Source organism: Cucurbita pepo, chromosome 3, assembly GCF_057944985.1.
Source record: "Cucurbita pepo subsp. pepo isolate OVF chromosome 3, ASM5794498v1, whole genome shotgun sequence".
Taxonomy (NCBI): domain Eukaryota; kingdom Viridiplantae; phylum Streptophyta; class Magnoliopsida; order Cucurbitales; family Cucurbitaceae; genus Cucurbita; species Cucurbita pepo.
Genome location: NC_141800.1, coordinates 3297896 through 3313096, shown reverse-complemented (window position 1 = coordinate 3313096; position 15201 = coordinate 3297896). Strand labels below are relative to the sequence as shown.

The following is a 15201-nucleotide window of genomic DNA, read 5'->3' as shown; positions in this document are numbered from 1 at the left end:
GCTGATGGCTTCCTATAATAGGGCTGTCGTGTTCCGGGGTGGCGCTATTGGCTGTTCTAAAAGCAAAATATAGTGTACAACAGAGACTGAACAACACAGGCCAGCTAAATAATGATAGAATTAAAGCCTCATCCTCCCAACAGTTAATTACTTACGGAGCCAAATTACTTTGTTCTATAGAACACCACGTTTTTTTACTGCAGAAAGAGGCTTTACAAATCAAATCATTCGGTTTTGGTGGCTATACACTTGACCAAATCTAAGATTCTAAAGTAGTCATAAAACAAGATGGATTCTTTGCCCTCGAGTCCGTCTCGAGTGTACCTATTGCTACCCGTAAGGTTATTACAAGGGCTCCCTCCGACTACGAGATCGAAACCTCCAAATAAGTTCATATAGTATTGTAACCTATCTGCATCTAGCTCTTGCACATCAGCAAGATCAATCAAAGTACCTTTTTGGTTTGTTTGCTCCCACCAACTTCGCACAATGTTCCGGTTCACTTCCGAGATATCGACCGAGACTACATTTTTAAGCGGGATACCGAGGCGATGAAGTGCCACTTCTGCACCTCCGATACCAGAAAAGAGCGAGAGGAGATTGATTCCTCCTGGGAACATGTCCTTCAAAACCGAGAGATGATACGCCACGGTGTCGACCTGAAACAATGCAATGTTGTAGCCAAATATGTCGTTAGATATCACAACCGTCGAACGTGAGTCAATTTCTATCATTAAATCGGGTCGTATTCAAAAGATAATTCAGTGTGATCTAGTACGATAAGACTCGGGAGGACGAAATGATCGGTACCTGGAATGAATTGCCAAGAGACTTGTATCTATCTGTTCTACTGATTCCACCCCCTCTAGTATGGTTCTTGGGGAATCCCAAAAGCATTTCTACTTCATCGGGTTCGAGCGGGGCAACCTTATTTTTTCCGACCCAAACCAAATTCCATTTTCGACATTGTTCTACGACAAACTTCTGCACATGTAATGGCAGATCCCGTTCGCCATCGTAATCTTCAAGAGCTTTACGAATCCTATCGGTCAATCGAGCACTTCCAATGCAAGTTTGTAAACAATTTAACTGTGTTCTAAAATCCCATGAAGGCCACCATTTCCTTGTTAAAGGAAATGCTTCATGAACAGTGTGGGGAGGCAAAGGAAGAAGAGGAAATCTGTTATGTATTGGGAGATTATGAACATAGCCTCTTTTTCTTGCAGCAGCACAGAAATATTTGGAATCAACAAATTCGGGTTCAACGTCGTATAAGAAGCGGGAAATTGTATTCCATACTCCTTTTGGAGCGAGCGCCACGTTTTCGTAGTAAAAGTAGGGAGGTCCCATGGCTGCTTCTGGAATTTTTCTGTGAACCGTAGGAGACAGTTCATTCGGAACCCCGAACCCAACCATTGGGTTTGGCAAACGAATTGTCTCGTCGTCGTCGTCGTCAGGGCACCTCGGCTTCTTCTTTTTCCATGGCTCGTAATCACAATGCCTTCTCTTTTTGAGCGTACTGCAGGCATTGAGATTCGTCGGCTTTGGCTGTTCAAATAATATCAGCAGAGACGTTTAAGCGGGTTTCGTTTCCGTTATGACGCGTGCAGAGCTTTAAGATCAAGAATTTGATAAGACAGAAAAGTTACCCTATCAGGGAGATCACCAAGAAGAACATCTGCAGCCTTTGAAATTTGAGCAGCAGATATAAAATCTGTCAGCTCTGCAATTGAGGAATGCACACCTGCCAATTTTAGAACAATTCAGAGAAGTGATGCTTAGATATTAAAGATCTATAAGTCCTACAAGGAGGTACTAACCACATCTCTCTATTGCTGCATAAGCTTCATCTTCAGAGTATCCCATGTCCACCAAGAACATCCTTTTGTTATCAACATCGGAGACCGGTTTTGCAGTCCCCTACACGACGAACCAAACTATCATGAAACATTGAGTAGCATCGAATATAGAAGTAATTCATAATCATCCGGTTAGGATTGATCTAAACCAACTCATTATGTATACAATTCAACATGTCAACTATTAAACAACTTATTAGAAACACAAGACAACCAATCAGAAATATCACCAAATCGCCCACCCTTCGGGGATGCCCTCAGCGTCGAGGAACATGTACTAGGGTGTATGTGCGACTCGTTCAGACCATGGACCGAGACAAAAAGAAAAAGAAAGTACAAAAGTTTTCCCATATAGTGAAAATACCAGCATCAGATACCGGTTTTGCAGTCCCCAACACGATGAACCGAGCTACCATGAAACGTTGAGTAGCAAGGAGGGATAAGCATTGACTCAAATTTTTTTAATGAAACACCTTCTCAGAATGAAGGAAAGAATGCCACGAATGGTGGGCATTTTAGCGGGCAAATCTTTTCCCTGTCTTTTAAGGGGGTCGACTCAAGATTTTGGAAGAAATCCTTTAGCTAGCTTTGTATATCTGACACGAGCCATATGGTTTATACTTGATCTTGTAAATCTACTTGCAGTCAATGGCTTCTTTCCTATTAGTTTTCGGTTTCATTTCCGCTCCTGTAAAGGAATATCTGATTCTGATTCTTTCATTCGGTAAAGGTTCGTGTATATATATATATATATATATATATATATATATATATATATAAAAAGACAAGCCCCTAAAGGAAAAGGCTCTAATTGAGCAAAATAAAACCTATAGAATAATTACAAAAGCTCATCGACGTCGAAGCCCGAGGGACCAAACCAAAGATACCATAAGATAGAGCACACAACCCGACAAGCCATAAAAATCGGCCCTTTTCGCGAAAGGACAAATGGAGGATGAACTCTCCAATCATATCATAAAATGACTAGAAAGCAATCTGCTCCATGAAACCAAAGAAAAACAACCGACCTCATTTTCAGAATCACTGTCTGTATCAGTAAAATCATCCAGAAAACTTCCACCGTAATCTGAAAACGAGTCGTCACTATCGACATGCTGCTGCTTCGGAGGAGAATTTTCAAGAGCCTGCCAGAAGAAAAAGAAATGATCTCAACATATATAAATACGAAAGAGAAGGTGACAGTTGCTAGTCAGTGATAGATGTATAAGAAAAGAAGGTCATGACGACTTCTAGGCAACGATCTTCGAGTATCTTACGAAACAACTGGTTGAGATCTCAACAATGTCCCAGACACGTGAAATCCAGTTCCTTAGGCTAACTAAATACGAAATGGACAGTCTAATATGTCGTCGTCTGAGAAACTCACCGACAACGTGAGAAGAGTCTCAAGTATAGAATTCGTATTTTCCTCTCCTGGATAGTCCATCAAAACAAATAAGAAATTACTAAAAATTTTGTTTCGTTTCTTATAAAAACTATTAAATGAACAAATAAGAAATTACCGTTTTCCTCGATAGCTTTGGAAACCATTTTTGCAGAAAATCCCATTCCAATAAATTGATCGACTATCTTCGAGTTCGAAGGACCTGCAGATGAGCTTCCCTTCGTGAGGAAAACAAAAAAGATAAATTAGAATTAGTAACACAACAAAATCCTATGCATCAATCTAAGCTTGACATTGTCAAAATAATATTGTCTAGTGTTTTTTAACAAACCGAAAACTAACACGGACAAACTTTACTATAAATGTCGACGTAAAATACCATATTTTCCTCGACACCAGGAAACGCCAAGCTCGCATGAGAGGCTAAAGGTATATTCTCAATTTCTAGCTCATCTTCAGTGTCCCAGTCAATGTTATCAACTTCAACACCAAAATCGTCCCCAGCCTACACAAAATAACGTACAAGCAGAGTTGAACCAAACAGTAAAAAGAGAAAAGGAGAAAAGAAAGGGCTAATTGCTTGGATATTTAAAAGAAAAGATTTACATAATAGTCCCTGATATTTTGAATTACTCAATTTTTGTGAGATCCCACCTCGGTTGGGGAGGGGAACGCAACCTTCTTTATAAGGGCATGGAAATCTCTCCCTAATAGACGCATTTAAAAATTTTTTAGGAGAAGCCCGAAAGGGAAAGCCCAAAGAGGACAATATCTACTAGTTGTAGGCTTGGGCCGTTACAAATGGTATCAGAGTCAGACACTAGGCGATGTGCCAGCGAGAAGGGTGAGCCCTGAAGGGGGTAGACAAAAGGCAGTGTGCTAGCAAGGACGCTGGCCCCGAAGGAGGTGGATTGGGGGGGTCCCACATCGATTGGAGAAGGGAACAAGTGCCAGCGAGGACGCTGGGCCCCAAAAGGGGTGGATTGTGAGATCTCACATCGGTTGGGGAGGAGAACGAAACATTCTTTATAAGAATGTAGAAATCTCTCCCTAGCAGACGCGTTTTAAAACCTTGAGGGGAAGCCCGAAAGGGAAAGCCCAAAGAGGACAATATCTACTAGCGGTGGGCTTGAACTGTTACAATTTTACCCCTAATATTTTATTAAGTCAACTAAAAATTACTATTGCTTAGAATGTTGTTTGAGAGAGGAATTTCATATACACATACCATCCTTATGTCCTGGTGGACTATGATTTGGTGGAAGATGGGGCCTTCAAGCTGCAAACAAATACAACTAAACATTGAGAGGCAAGAGATGCCGTTAGAATTCATTAAAAATAAATAAATAAAATAAAAACTTGCAAACCGTTTTTTTTAATTCATTACAATACGACCCTTGAATTATAGAAATTAGATAATGAATCTAACCCAACCATAATTTCGCTTATAATTTAACTAATATTTAATATATGCTTATAATTTCGCTCTATCAATTTTTACCTTAAACTTTTAATTTCATCAACTATTCAAATTATTAATGTCATCGACTATTAAAATTATGTTAATTTACCCGCAAATTTTAACGGCAATAACATCGTAAAAACTCACTAATTTAAAAAAATTAAATTCGATAGATGCGAAAGACCATCTACTAAATAACTCCACCAAAACTTATCGTATTCGTCTAAGTCTAATCAATTGCATACCGAGAATACGATGTATAATTCATTCGATGTACATAAGAATATCAACAATTTCTCCCATGAAATGTGTCACAAGGTATAAATTGCAACATTTTATAAAAGTTTATGAGCAAATTACACCTTTTTATATACACCTTGCCAAAAAGTTAGGGTTAAAATTGATATTTTTTTTCCCTTATTTTAATTAAATTATTTGTATAAACATAAACAATAATAAAAACTTTTTTTATTACCACTTTCTTCTCTCCCTAAGGAAGGTTCTTCGTCTTCCCTTCCGTAACCGATCCCCAACAAATCGAATGCCTAATTTTCAACAGAAATGATGAACAGAAACGGAATCGAATCCGGTATGAGTGTTGTTTCTCAAGCATCCGATTCAAACCACTCGAAGACTAAGAAATTTCACATGCAAATGAAATCGAACACTCGATCCTACTTTTTACGAGCGATCAAAACAGAAATACAGGGCCGTCGAAAGGGAAAAAGTGATCACAAATTGAAAATCAAAATTTCTAGATCTGGAGAATTCGGAAACGAAAATTAGCGAGGAAAAAACAAACGTACCTACGAAAAATGAGTTCGTTGGATGAAATTAACTCGGAGAAAAATGCCGAGTTGTAATGCGAAATCTCTCTGTCGCGCTTCTGAAACTGGAGAAGCGCGGAGAGATGGTCGCCGGAGAGAATCAGAGAACCATTTATGTAATCGCCGATGAAGGGATGGGAAATTGGTGTCTTCCGCCGTCGAATCTCCGGATTGGATATTTCACTTTCACTCTCTAACTATGGTACAAAGTCATTATCTCCAAGTTCAAGTTGAGTTGGGTTAGGTTTTGTTTGATAATTATTTTATTTTATTTAAAAAAGAATATTCGATATGCAATATTTATGAGTGGGGTCAGCTTGGTCAGCTTTATCTAGATGCTTTGAAATAAATAATTTATATTTTATTGAAAATAGACTAAATTAATAAAAATATTCATAAATTTTGTATTTTATTTAAAATTTTAAATTTTAAAAAATAATAATAATAATACTATTCAACTTTATAAAAAGTTTTTCTTTATTTAAAAATATATATTTTATTTTTAAAATACTGTTATATTTAAAAATATCGATGAAATTTTAAAAATAATATTAATACTATTTACCTTTATAAAAAATATTTATGGACATGAATTCTTTAAAAAATTTTAACATTATTTTTTAAAATTTATCAATGTTTTTTAAAATTGGTATCTTTAAAAAAAAATTAAAATATTTAAAGATATTTTTGGAACTTTTCAAAATTAAAAGGTATTTTTTAATTTTTTATTTTTTTTAGTTAAGAGTATTTTTATTAATTTAGATGTCATTTCAATAATATCTCCCACTTTTAAAATTATTCTTTAAATTACACTTAATTGAAGACGATATTTTTAAAAGTTTCTAAATTGTTTCAATTATTTAAAAAAATATTCTAACATTTTTATAATATTTTTATTTTTTTCTAGAAGTTTATGAAAACGGGATGTTCAGTGTAACCTTTAAAAATAACATTTTAAAATATCATATGTTTGAATATTCTACTTGTGTTTATTGAACAAGGTGTGTATAAATATAATATAAAGTTGATATGTACGTGGACTCCAGAAAAGGAGTTCGGTTCATCCGCGCTGATGGCATGCAGTTCGACCACTTCTTGTTCGAGCTCGCGCGCCTCCAGTCCTAGTAGTTTACCTCCTCTCAATAGGTCTTCAATCTTTCGGTATATGATCGCCAAACCATCATCGTGACCGGCATCTAGCATCAAGTCTGCAGTACGTGGTGTTGCGAACTCTACTGGTTAGGAGTTGTGGTTGGGATAAGCTGTATGTCAAAAGGTCAAAAGTATTCGAGTTCTTACTCCGCCACGTTGGATAGAAAATAAAATTTGACAAATAAATGTTATTGACTTATACGACATATATCTCATGCGATAGAAATTTGAATTCCAGATCCAATTGGAGGGCCCATTATTTTGCATTTCTTATTGGGCTTTCTCGAGGCCCAAATGTAGTAATGAATGCACCACTTTTATCATTTTTCCATATTTACCCTCCCATGGTTAAAACGCTCGCCGTAAATTTGATATGACTCGAGAGGAAAATAATTTGTCGCACCAATGTTCACACCAAGGGTAAAGACAACATAAACGGTAATAACGTGAGATTGAACTGTTAATTTAAAAGGTAAGTTTATATTTTGTATTTTTTTTTCTAAATTTGGAGGAACGTTAATATTTTATTTAAAAAATACCCTTCAACTTTTTAAAACTTCAAAAACATCTTCAAAGTTTAAAAAATAATAAAAAAGTAACGGCCCAGATCCACCCCTCTTTGGGTTTTCTCTTGAACGGAAAGAGCAGATATTGTCCTCTTTGGGCTTCTCTTCAAGGCTTTAAAACGCGTCTGCTAGGGGAAGGTTTCCACACCCTTATAAATGGTAGTTTGTTATCCTCCCCAACCAATGTAGGACATCACAATCCACCCTTCTTCGGGACCCAGCGTCCTCGTTGGCACTCTTTCCTTCCTCCAATCGATGTGGGACCGCCCCCAAATCCACTCCTCTGGGGCCTAGTATCCTTATTAGCACACCGCCTTGCGTCTACCCCCCTTCGGGGAACAGCAAAAAGGCTGGCACATCGTCCGGTGTTTAGCTCTGATACCATTTGTAACGCCCCAGATCCACCGCTAGCAGATATTGTCTTCCTTGGACTTTCCCTTTCAAGCTTCCCCTCAAGGCTTTAAAATGCATCTACTAGGAGAAAGTTTCCACTCCCTTATAAATTGTGGTTTGTTCTTCTCCTCTCAAACCATCGTGGAACATCACACAAAAAAAAAATACTATTAAAATTTCATAAACATACTACTAAATATTTTTTATTTAAAAAAAAAAAAGAAAATGTATTGATTAAATTTTTTAAAATTCAACAGTATTTTAAAAACAATATTAAAATTTGGTATTTTTGAAACAAAATTTAACTGTTTCATCCGCAGGAATAATATTTTATAATGGTTATTTTTGCAATAAAGTACAAAATTTATAAATATTTTTTTTAATTGAGCCTAAACATAAAACTTGAATCACAATTTTAAAATTAAAAAATATGAATTTTACACAAAATTTCAGGCAATAAATGAATTATAATGAGTAAACATCAATATTATATAACTTATTCCATTAAATTTTGTATAATAAATAAAATATGAATAATATTCATATTTTGAAACTTAAATCACAATTCACAATTTTAAAAGAATAATTTACACAAAATTTTGTGCAATTAATTAATTATTAAGTATTACTCGAAAAATGTTGGATTATCGTTGTCACGCTCGTTACTAGTCAATATTATTTAATCTATTATATTCATTTAAAAATAAATAAATATTAGACAGCTTCAACCATAATTCACTATTATTTTATATATACAAAAATCACACGTACACAATATATATATATATATATATATATATATATATTTTAATTTTGTACAAATTGATTAATTATTAAGAATATTGTCCATATTTCTCGTCTGTCAAAATCATGTAAATAAATTATTGTGCTCAACATTTCAAAATTCACATGTATAACAATGGAAGCATGAAAGGACAAAATAATAATAATAATAAATAAATAAATAAATAAATAAATAAGAGACTGAATTGAAAATTATTAATAAATGCATTTACAATTATAATTGAAATTTATAAACAATAAATTTAAATTTTAGAGATAAATAACATTTAAAACGAGTTTTACCATTGTAGATTTATTATTTTAATTATTTTAATTCTTAATAGATTAATAAATAAATTACTTTTAAAATAATTATCTTGAAAAATATTAAAATAAAATTAAGGTAGAGAGAGAGGGAACCCATCCCAGAAGAGAAGGCATGAGATCCGGGATGAACTGAATTTAACGGTTTACGTTGACACGGCGGCCAATTCACATGCATATATATATTTATATTTATTTATTTATTTTATTTTGCATGTCATACGGCGCCGTTTTCGGGTACCTCTTTTTCTGCTAATTCCAATTCATTTTCAACCCATTTGAAAATTTCGAGCCTTAGATTCTTCCCTATAATTAGTCGTAAATTCCAATTTTAATTTCGAAAAATTAAGTTAAATTAACAGTAAATCGTGTGATTACCAAAGTTAATATATTATTGATGTAATAACGTAATTATTTTAAATTTTATATGATTTAAATTACGAGTATTTTCTTTACTCTAAATTATTTTTAGAAAAATTAGGAAAAAATAATTGTTATAGATAATAGAAATCATATGTTATTATTTAATTTGGTTGAATTACAAAAAAAATGTAGGGGAAAAGTTTTTATTTTTATTTTTTTGTTATATAGTATATTGATTAATATTATTTATGTTAATTAATGATATATGACTAAAAAAACTATATTTGAATTATTATTTTTTAAATATGTATAAGTATTTTAAAAATAAAATTTATTCGAACATGTTAGTTTTATGATTGAATAAATCCGATCATCTCGATTTACGAGGTTAATTTTATAATTTAACCTAAATCAACAATTACGAGGCTAAATATTATTGTAAATTGCACAAACTATCCACAATGTTGGAGCTTTTTTTTCGTTCATACCCTTCTCGGTCGTGGTGTCACTTCGATATTGGTCCTAACCAAAAAAATAATAAGAATACATTTAAACAATGATTTTAATGTCAGCATATATTATAAAGTTTGTACCTTATAATAGTACTATACACACGTACACGTGTCAATCAAAATCTGCATAAAGGATAACCTAGCTGTCCAATGATATCATTTACTTGCAAATCTTGCTTTAAAATTATAAATTTTGAATCGAAGATTGGCTTTATTAATTTAAACAGCTAATTTTTGCCTTATTCGTGTCCATGCACGTTTATTTATTATTTTAATGATACATAGAAAAAAAAAAAAAAGTATCCATTGATATGATATATCACACTTTATTTAAATTCAGTTCTTATTATTCAATTTATTCAAAAACTATATTATATGCGAGGCTCGTTTTGAGTTGTGGGTTATAAGGGATTTATTTAATCAAGGGTCGGAGCACAAAAGTCCTGGTACTATCCAGGTGCGAAGAACCCCGGGGGTGACTGCAGTGAGCAGAAATCTCACTCACCAGCCTAAACGACGAGGAAACACGGGAACGTGAGAGCAAGGGATCACCCAAGGAATGGACGAGCTTTTTACTCTTTATTTGTTCCGATTACCTAATTTAAGAACAATTTTATTAATTAAGCAAATTTAAGTACAATATTTTTATTTATTAAAGTTTAGGGTTGACTATTGGGACTTGGCAAGACAGATTTTGGTCATGTGAATATTTGGTAGCTCCATCTATAATGATGGAAAAAATTCATCCGATCCAATTAGGACCTCGATATGTGTGGTGTGTGTGTATATATATAAAAGATAGTAGCTTTCCAAAACACTAAAAAGAAAAATCAAACATGAAATATAACCGAACTAAACCAACTTTTTTATCTTTGGTTCAGTACATAGCAAAAAAGTGTGAGCCTAAATTGGTTGACGTTTTTTATACTATAGACCATAATGAATCTAGCAGGAAAACTTTGAGTAATCATGATCCATGATCCATTTGACTTTAAAACGACTTAATCCGCTCCCTCACATGCAACTTGAACATTAACTTTGACTCACAAAGCCTACTACATAGACTACTGGCATGAAGAAGGATAGAAAACAACATTCACGAAATTTAAACTCATAATCTCAACCTCTATCAGTACCAAATTAAATCAATACTATAATTAAAAACCTCATGATTAATGGGTGAAAGATGCCCATTTGAGTATACCTCAATGGATAAGACAAATTCCAAAGATTAATGGTTTGATCCTTCAACCTGTGATCGTTGAATTATACGAAAGAAATGATGTGATATGGGATTAAAGTCACAATCTCAAGATTTGGCACCAAACTGAATAATTATAGGAACCGAAAACTTAAGCTAATAATATTCTTTAATACTATATATTTTTTTGTTTTGTTTTCACATAGCAGAAGTTACTCTCAAAGGGGGGAAAAAACTGCCATTCACGTGCAACCAATCAACAATTCCAAACTAAAAGAGTTCATTAGACGGTGCAAAAATATATTTTCTCATTGATTTGGCTGTATTGGTTTGTGGTGTATCAATGTCCTTAATGGTGTGTCTACAGTATCTTTTCTCTCCTGGCGTGTTCTTGCCACAAATCTTAGCTTGGATTTTAAGGAAGAAGGCGGCCGCCGAATTCAATTAATCCAAATGAGATAGAATAAAAAATGGATTAGCTTGATTGAAAGAAAAAAAAAAAAAGAAAAAAAAAAGAAGATTGAACTGTGGAAAGGGCGTTTTGTCACAACTCAAGTTGTCTTTTGAACTGTGGAGCTCATGTGTGAATAGTATATCCAACATAGAACTAGTTTTCAACCTATAAATACAAGCCTAATCTTCTCTGTTTGTCAATCATACTTGCAGAATTCTCTCTATCTCTCTCTTTCTTTCTCTCTCTACCTATTTGAGATGGAGATGGGTGGGAAGAATTTAAAATGTCTGGCAACTATTGCTTTCATTTGTGCTTTTGTTTGGTCTTTTAGTTTGCAAAATTGCCAAGCTAGAGGAGGCAAGCATTGGGCACATAGAAAAACTGGAGGCTACCGCCACGGGCACATTCATCGTCACCGTGGAGGCAGCAGCTCGTCGGGGTTGATGGACAGTGGCCATGTTGGGAGTGAGGATGTTGTGGGAGCCTCACTAGCAAGTAAAGGTGATGCTAGTAAAGGTGGTTCAGGCAATTTTAATGTGTTGGACTTTGGAGCTAAAGGTGATGGAAGGGCAGATGACACTAAGGTGAATTTAGGCTTCACTTATTCGTTACATTACATATAAATTTTACAAGCAGCATTTATACTTCACAGAATTGAAAACTTACAGAAGTTCTTGACAATGTATGCATACCAGGCATTTCAGGCAGCTTGGGAATCAGCTTGCAATGCAGAGAAATCAACTGTAGAAGTTCCCTCGGGGTCCGAGTTCCTCGTTGGCCCCATTTCGTTCTCCGGTCCTAATTGCAAACCAAACATTGTGTTTCAGGTCAATATCAATACACTGAAGTCAGTTTTGGAAGTTGATTTCAAAACTGTTTTTAAGTGCAACAGTAACCTAATGTTTTAGAAGGATTGTAATCACAAAAACTGTTCTACAAAGAAATTTCCAGAAAGCTCCTTAATGCTGAAGAGGAAAATTTTCTTGATGCACATTTTAAAGTATATTTCTCATGTTGACATGCAGTTGGATGGCAAAATCATCGCTCCTACAAGCCCTAGTGCTTGGGGTTCAGGTCTCTTACAATGGATTGAATTCACTAAACTCAAAGGGATTACAGTGAGAGGTACAGGTACTATTGATGGACAAGGCTCGGTTTGGTGGAATGACTCGCCCACATATGATCCTACCGACGAAAATTTGGTAATTTTGTAAACCAAGTCAGATAAAAATCAAAAGTATTTCATATTTCAAGTCAAACAGCTTCTCAATCACAACTTTAACCTCATGAAACAGGACAAGGAAAGCAGTAGTGGAAAACTTCCAAGCACCAAACCAACTGTACGGCCGTGGCTTAAACTTGACTATAGTAGAACAAATGGATCAAAAAGAGTTTTCTGTTTGTGACTCTATCATTATTGTGCAGGCACTTAGGTTCTATGGAAGTGATGGAGTGACGGTCTCTGGAATAACCATCCAAAACAGCCAACAGGCTCACCTGAAATTTGATAGTTGCACATCAGTTCAGGTTTCTTCATTAACCATTTCATCGCCAGGTGACAGCCCAAACACAGATGGAATTCACCTGCAGAATTCTCAGAATGTGATCATTTCAAACAGCAATCTAGCTTGTGGTAATTCCCAATTTTGAGTATTATCTGCAAAAAACGATTGCTTTAGCATGAGAGTTTTTACTTTAAAAAGTATTCCAACTTTACGTAAGTAGATAAATATAAGGTAATACAATTGGTTGAAAGTCAGAAAGTTGATCCTTATTTGCCAAACAGTAATTTTGAAGGAAGATGAACTTCAGTTGTTTTGAAAAAGCAACTCATCCAGGAACAATTAACCGAGCATGTAATCACAAAAAACCAAACAGCAGCCTTTAAACTCAACTTCCCAGTAGAACCTTATTCCCTAAAGAACTATGCTGATGTGACAAAGGAAAGAAATTCTTCCAGTAATGGAATTTAAATATCAGTAGCATTATGGAACTTATATAACTACACAATTGAACTACAGGAGATGATTGTATATCCATACAAACGGGAAGCTCAGCTGTATACATACACAATGTCAACTGTGGACCAGGCCACGGAATTAGCATCGGAGGACTAGGACGCGATCAAACAAAAGCATGTGTTTCCAATGTCACAGTCCGCGACGTCAAACTGCAGAATACAATGAATGGGGTCAGAATAAAAACATGGCAGGTATATAAAACCTTACTCCTCTATATTTTCTCCAGCATGGTAATAAATGTATGAGAGTAAGAGCAGGGGAAAAAGGCATCAACAAACCCTTCTTTATTTAAACATAGTTTTCCCTGTTGTTTGCCAAAAAACTCCCTTTCTCAAACCAAACATAATTTCTTGCTAGTAATTTTTCAACAGCTAACAAAGGGGCATTTGACTTTCCCATTGCAGGGGGGTTCGGGTTTAGTACAGGGAATACTGTTCTCAAACATTCAAGTTTCAGACGTTAAAACTCCAATAATGATAGACCAATACTACTGCGATGGGGGTAGCTGCCATAACGGATCTTCTGCAGTAGCAATTTCAGGGGTAAACTACGTAAACATAAGAGGAACATACACTTCAACGCCAGTCCATTTAGCCTGCAGTGACAGCCTTCCATGCACAGGTGTGACATTAGACACCATTCAGCTTGAGGGGAGTGGCCGCTCCAACGAACCATTCTGTTGGAAGGCATATGGTGAACTGAAAACCTCCACTGTCCCTGCCATTGACTGCTTGCAGTCTGGCAATCCAGGGAAAGCTCAGGCTCACGATTCTTGCTAAGCTCAGCAGCTAAAGATTAATTAGATTACAGAAAAGAAAAATTCACATCGTAAACTACTTAGAAATAGAAGAAAAAACTATGGTATACTGCTTAGAAATGAATTGCTATATGCTGCAAAAAGGGGTCCTAAAGATAGAGATACAGTCACTGATGAAGAGTTGGGAGAGAATTTTACGCGGTGTAGGCTGCTTGGATATAGTAAGATGAATTTATATACGATATTGTTTGCTACAGAAATGGCCCTTGCTCATGATTCATCATTCATGCATAGTAAGATGAATTTATATACGATATTGTTTGCTACAGAAATGGCCCTTGCTCATGATTCATCATTCATGCATAGTAAGATGAATTTATACTTTTATAAACCACCTGAGTAAAAATTCCACGAATTCAAAATTCTCGCGAATTCAAAATTCCTCACTTCTTCGTGAAATGATTAGCACAGAAATCACCTAATTACCAGATTATCGTCAAATAAAACGAAAAAAATGACACGAACAACTGATAAAAACTTATATATTACATCGAACCTTTCGTCCATGGCTTCTACGGATTATCACCAAGTGGATCAATTCGCTTATTGTTCGTTCTGATTATTCCATAATGGCGGCCACAAATATCAAAATCAACAGCTTAAAACTAACATTACTATTACGCAATCAATATGAGCTGAAAAACAAGAAGACAAGAAACAGTATTACGAGTTGCAATATGAAATTCAAGGACTAAGTTAACGCTACGTCGTCTAGTAATAGTTTGACGGAGAAGAGCTGAAAACCTTGCTCGTGGAGGAAAAACAGCTCAACCGGCGGAAATGGAGTGGGAAGAGGAAAGTCCACATCGAAAGAGATTTGGAAGAGGAATTAACTCCGAAGATCATGGCCGGTAAACATAGCGGATACGGCCATGGATGACAGAGAAGAGGCAGAGCTTTCAAGATTTCAAGACTTTCTCATTTTGTTTATGTAATTTTTAAATTATGTATATTTATTCAATTACAAATTATAAATCTAAAATAGAATTTAAAAAAATATTTAAAATAACCATTTAAAATTAATTATCCTATTAGATTTAATTAGAAAAAAATTACGATGGG

General features: G+C 34.9%; 2 protein-coding genes across 3 annotated transcripts; one reads left to right on the top strand and one right to left on the bottom strand.

Moving 5' to 3' along the window:
• Positions 1–151: 151 nt before the first annotated feature.
• LOC111790995 (DNA (cytosine-5)-methyltransferase DRM2) lies at positions 152–5782 on the bottom strand. Of its 2 annotated transcripts, none has more exons than XM_023672157.2 (10): positions 5533–5782; positions 4493–4559; positions 3644–3769; positions 3383–3482; positions 3247–3293; positions 2888–3004; positions 1821–1920; positions 1650–1744; positions 811–1548; positions 152–659 (listed from the first exon to the last, which is right to left on the bottom strand). In XM_023672157.2, the coding sequence occupies exons 2-10, from the start codon at positions 4493–4495 to the stop codon at positions 225–227; spliced, it is 1761 nt and encodes a 586-aa protein (XP_023527925.2). In that variant the 5' UTR covers positions 4496–4559; positions 5533–5782; the 3' UTR covers positions 152–224. The 2 variants fall into 2 exon arrangements, with proteins under 2 accessions (XP_023527925.2, XP_023527928.2); XM_023672160.2 differs by having other exon boundaries at positions 3383–3477; positions 5533–5781.
• Positions 5783–11554: 5772 nt separating this feature from the next.
• Positions 11555–14352, top strand: LOC111790993 (polygalacturonase At1g48100-like). The gene is made up of 7 exons (XM_023672151.2): positions 11555–11885; positions 11997–12128; positions 12327–12503; positions 12597–12641; positions 12727–12934; positions 13323–13513; positions 13727–14352. The coding sequence occupies exons 1-7, from the start codon at positions 11559–11561 to the stop codon at positions 14099–14101; spliced, it is 1455 nt and encodes a 484-aa protein (XP_023527919.2). The 5' UTR covers positions 11555–11558; the 3' UTR covers positions 14102–14352.
• The last annotated feature ends 849 nt before the right edge of the window (positions 14353–15201 follow it).

Coding starts and splice junctions, on each gene's coding strand:
- LOC111790995 (XM_023672157.2), bottom strand. Junction 3,005..3,246: donor AGACTCTTCTCACGTTGTCG/GTGAGTTTCTCA, acceptor TTCTTCTGGCAG/GCTCTTGAAAATTCTCCTCC. Junction 1,745..1,820: donor TGCAGCAATAGAGAGATGTG/GTTAGTACCTCC, acceptor TAAAATTGGCAG/GTGTGCATTCCTCAATTGCA.
- LOC111790993 (XM_023672151.2), top strand. CDS start 11,559: ATGGAGATGGGTGGGAAGAATTTAAAATGTCTGGCAACTATTGCTTTC. Junction 11,886..11,996: donor GAAGGGCAGATGACACTAAG/GTGAATTTAGGC, acceptor TATGCATACCAG/GCATTTCAGGCAGCTTGGGA. Junction 12,935..13,322: donor AAACAGCAATCTAGCTTGTG/GTAATTCCCAAT, acceptor ATTGAACTACAG/GAGATGATTGTATATCCATA.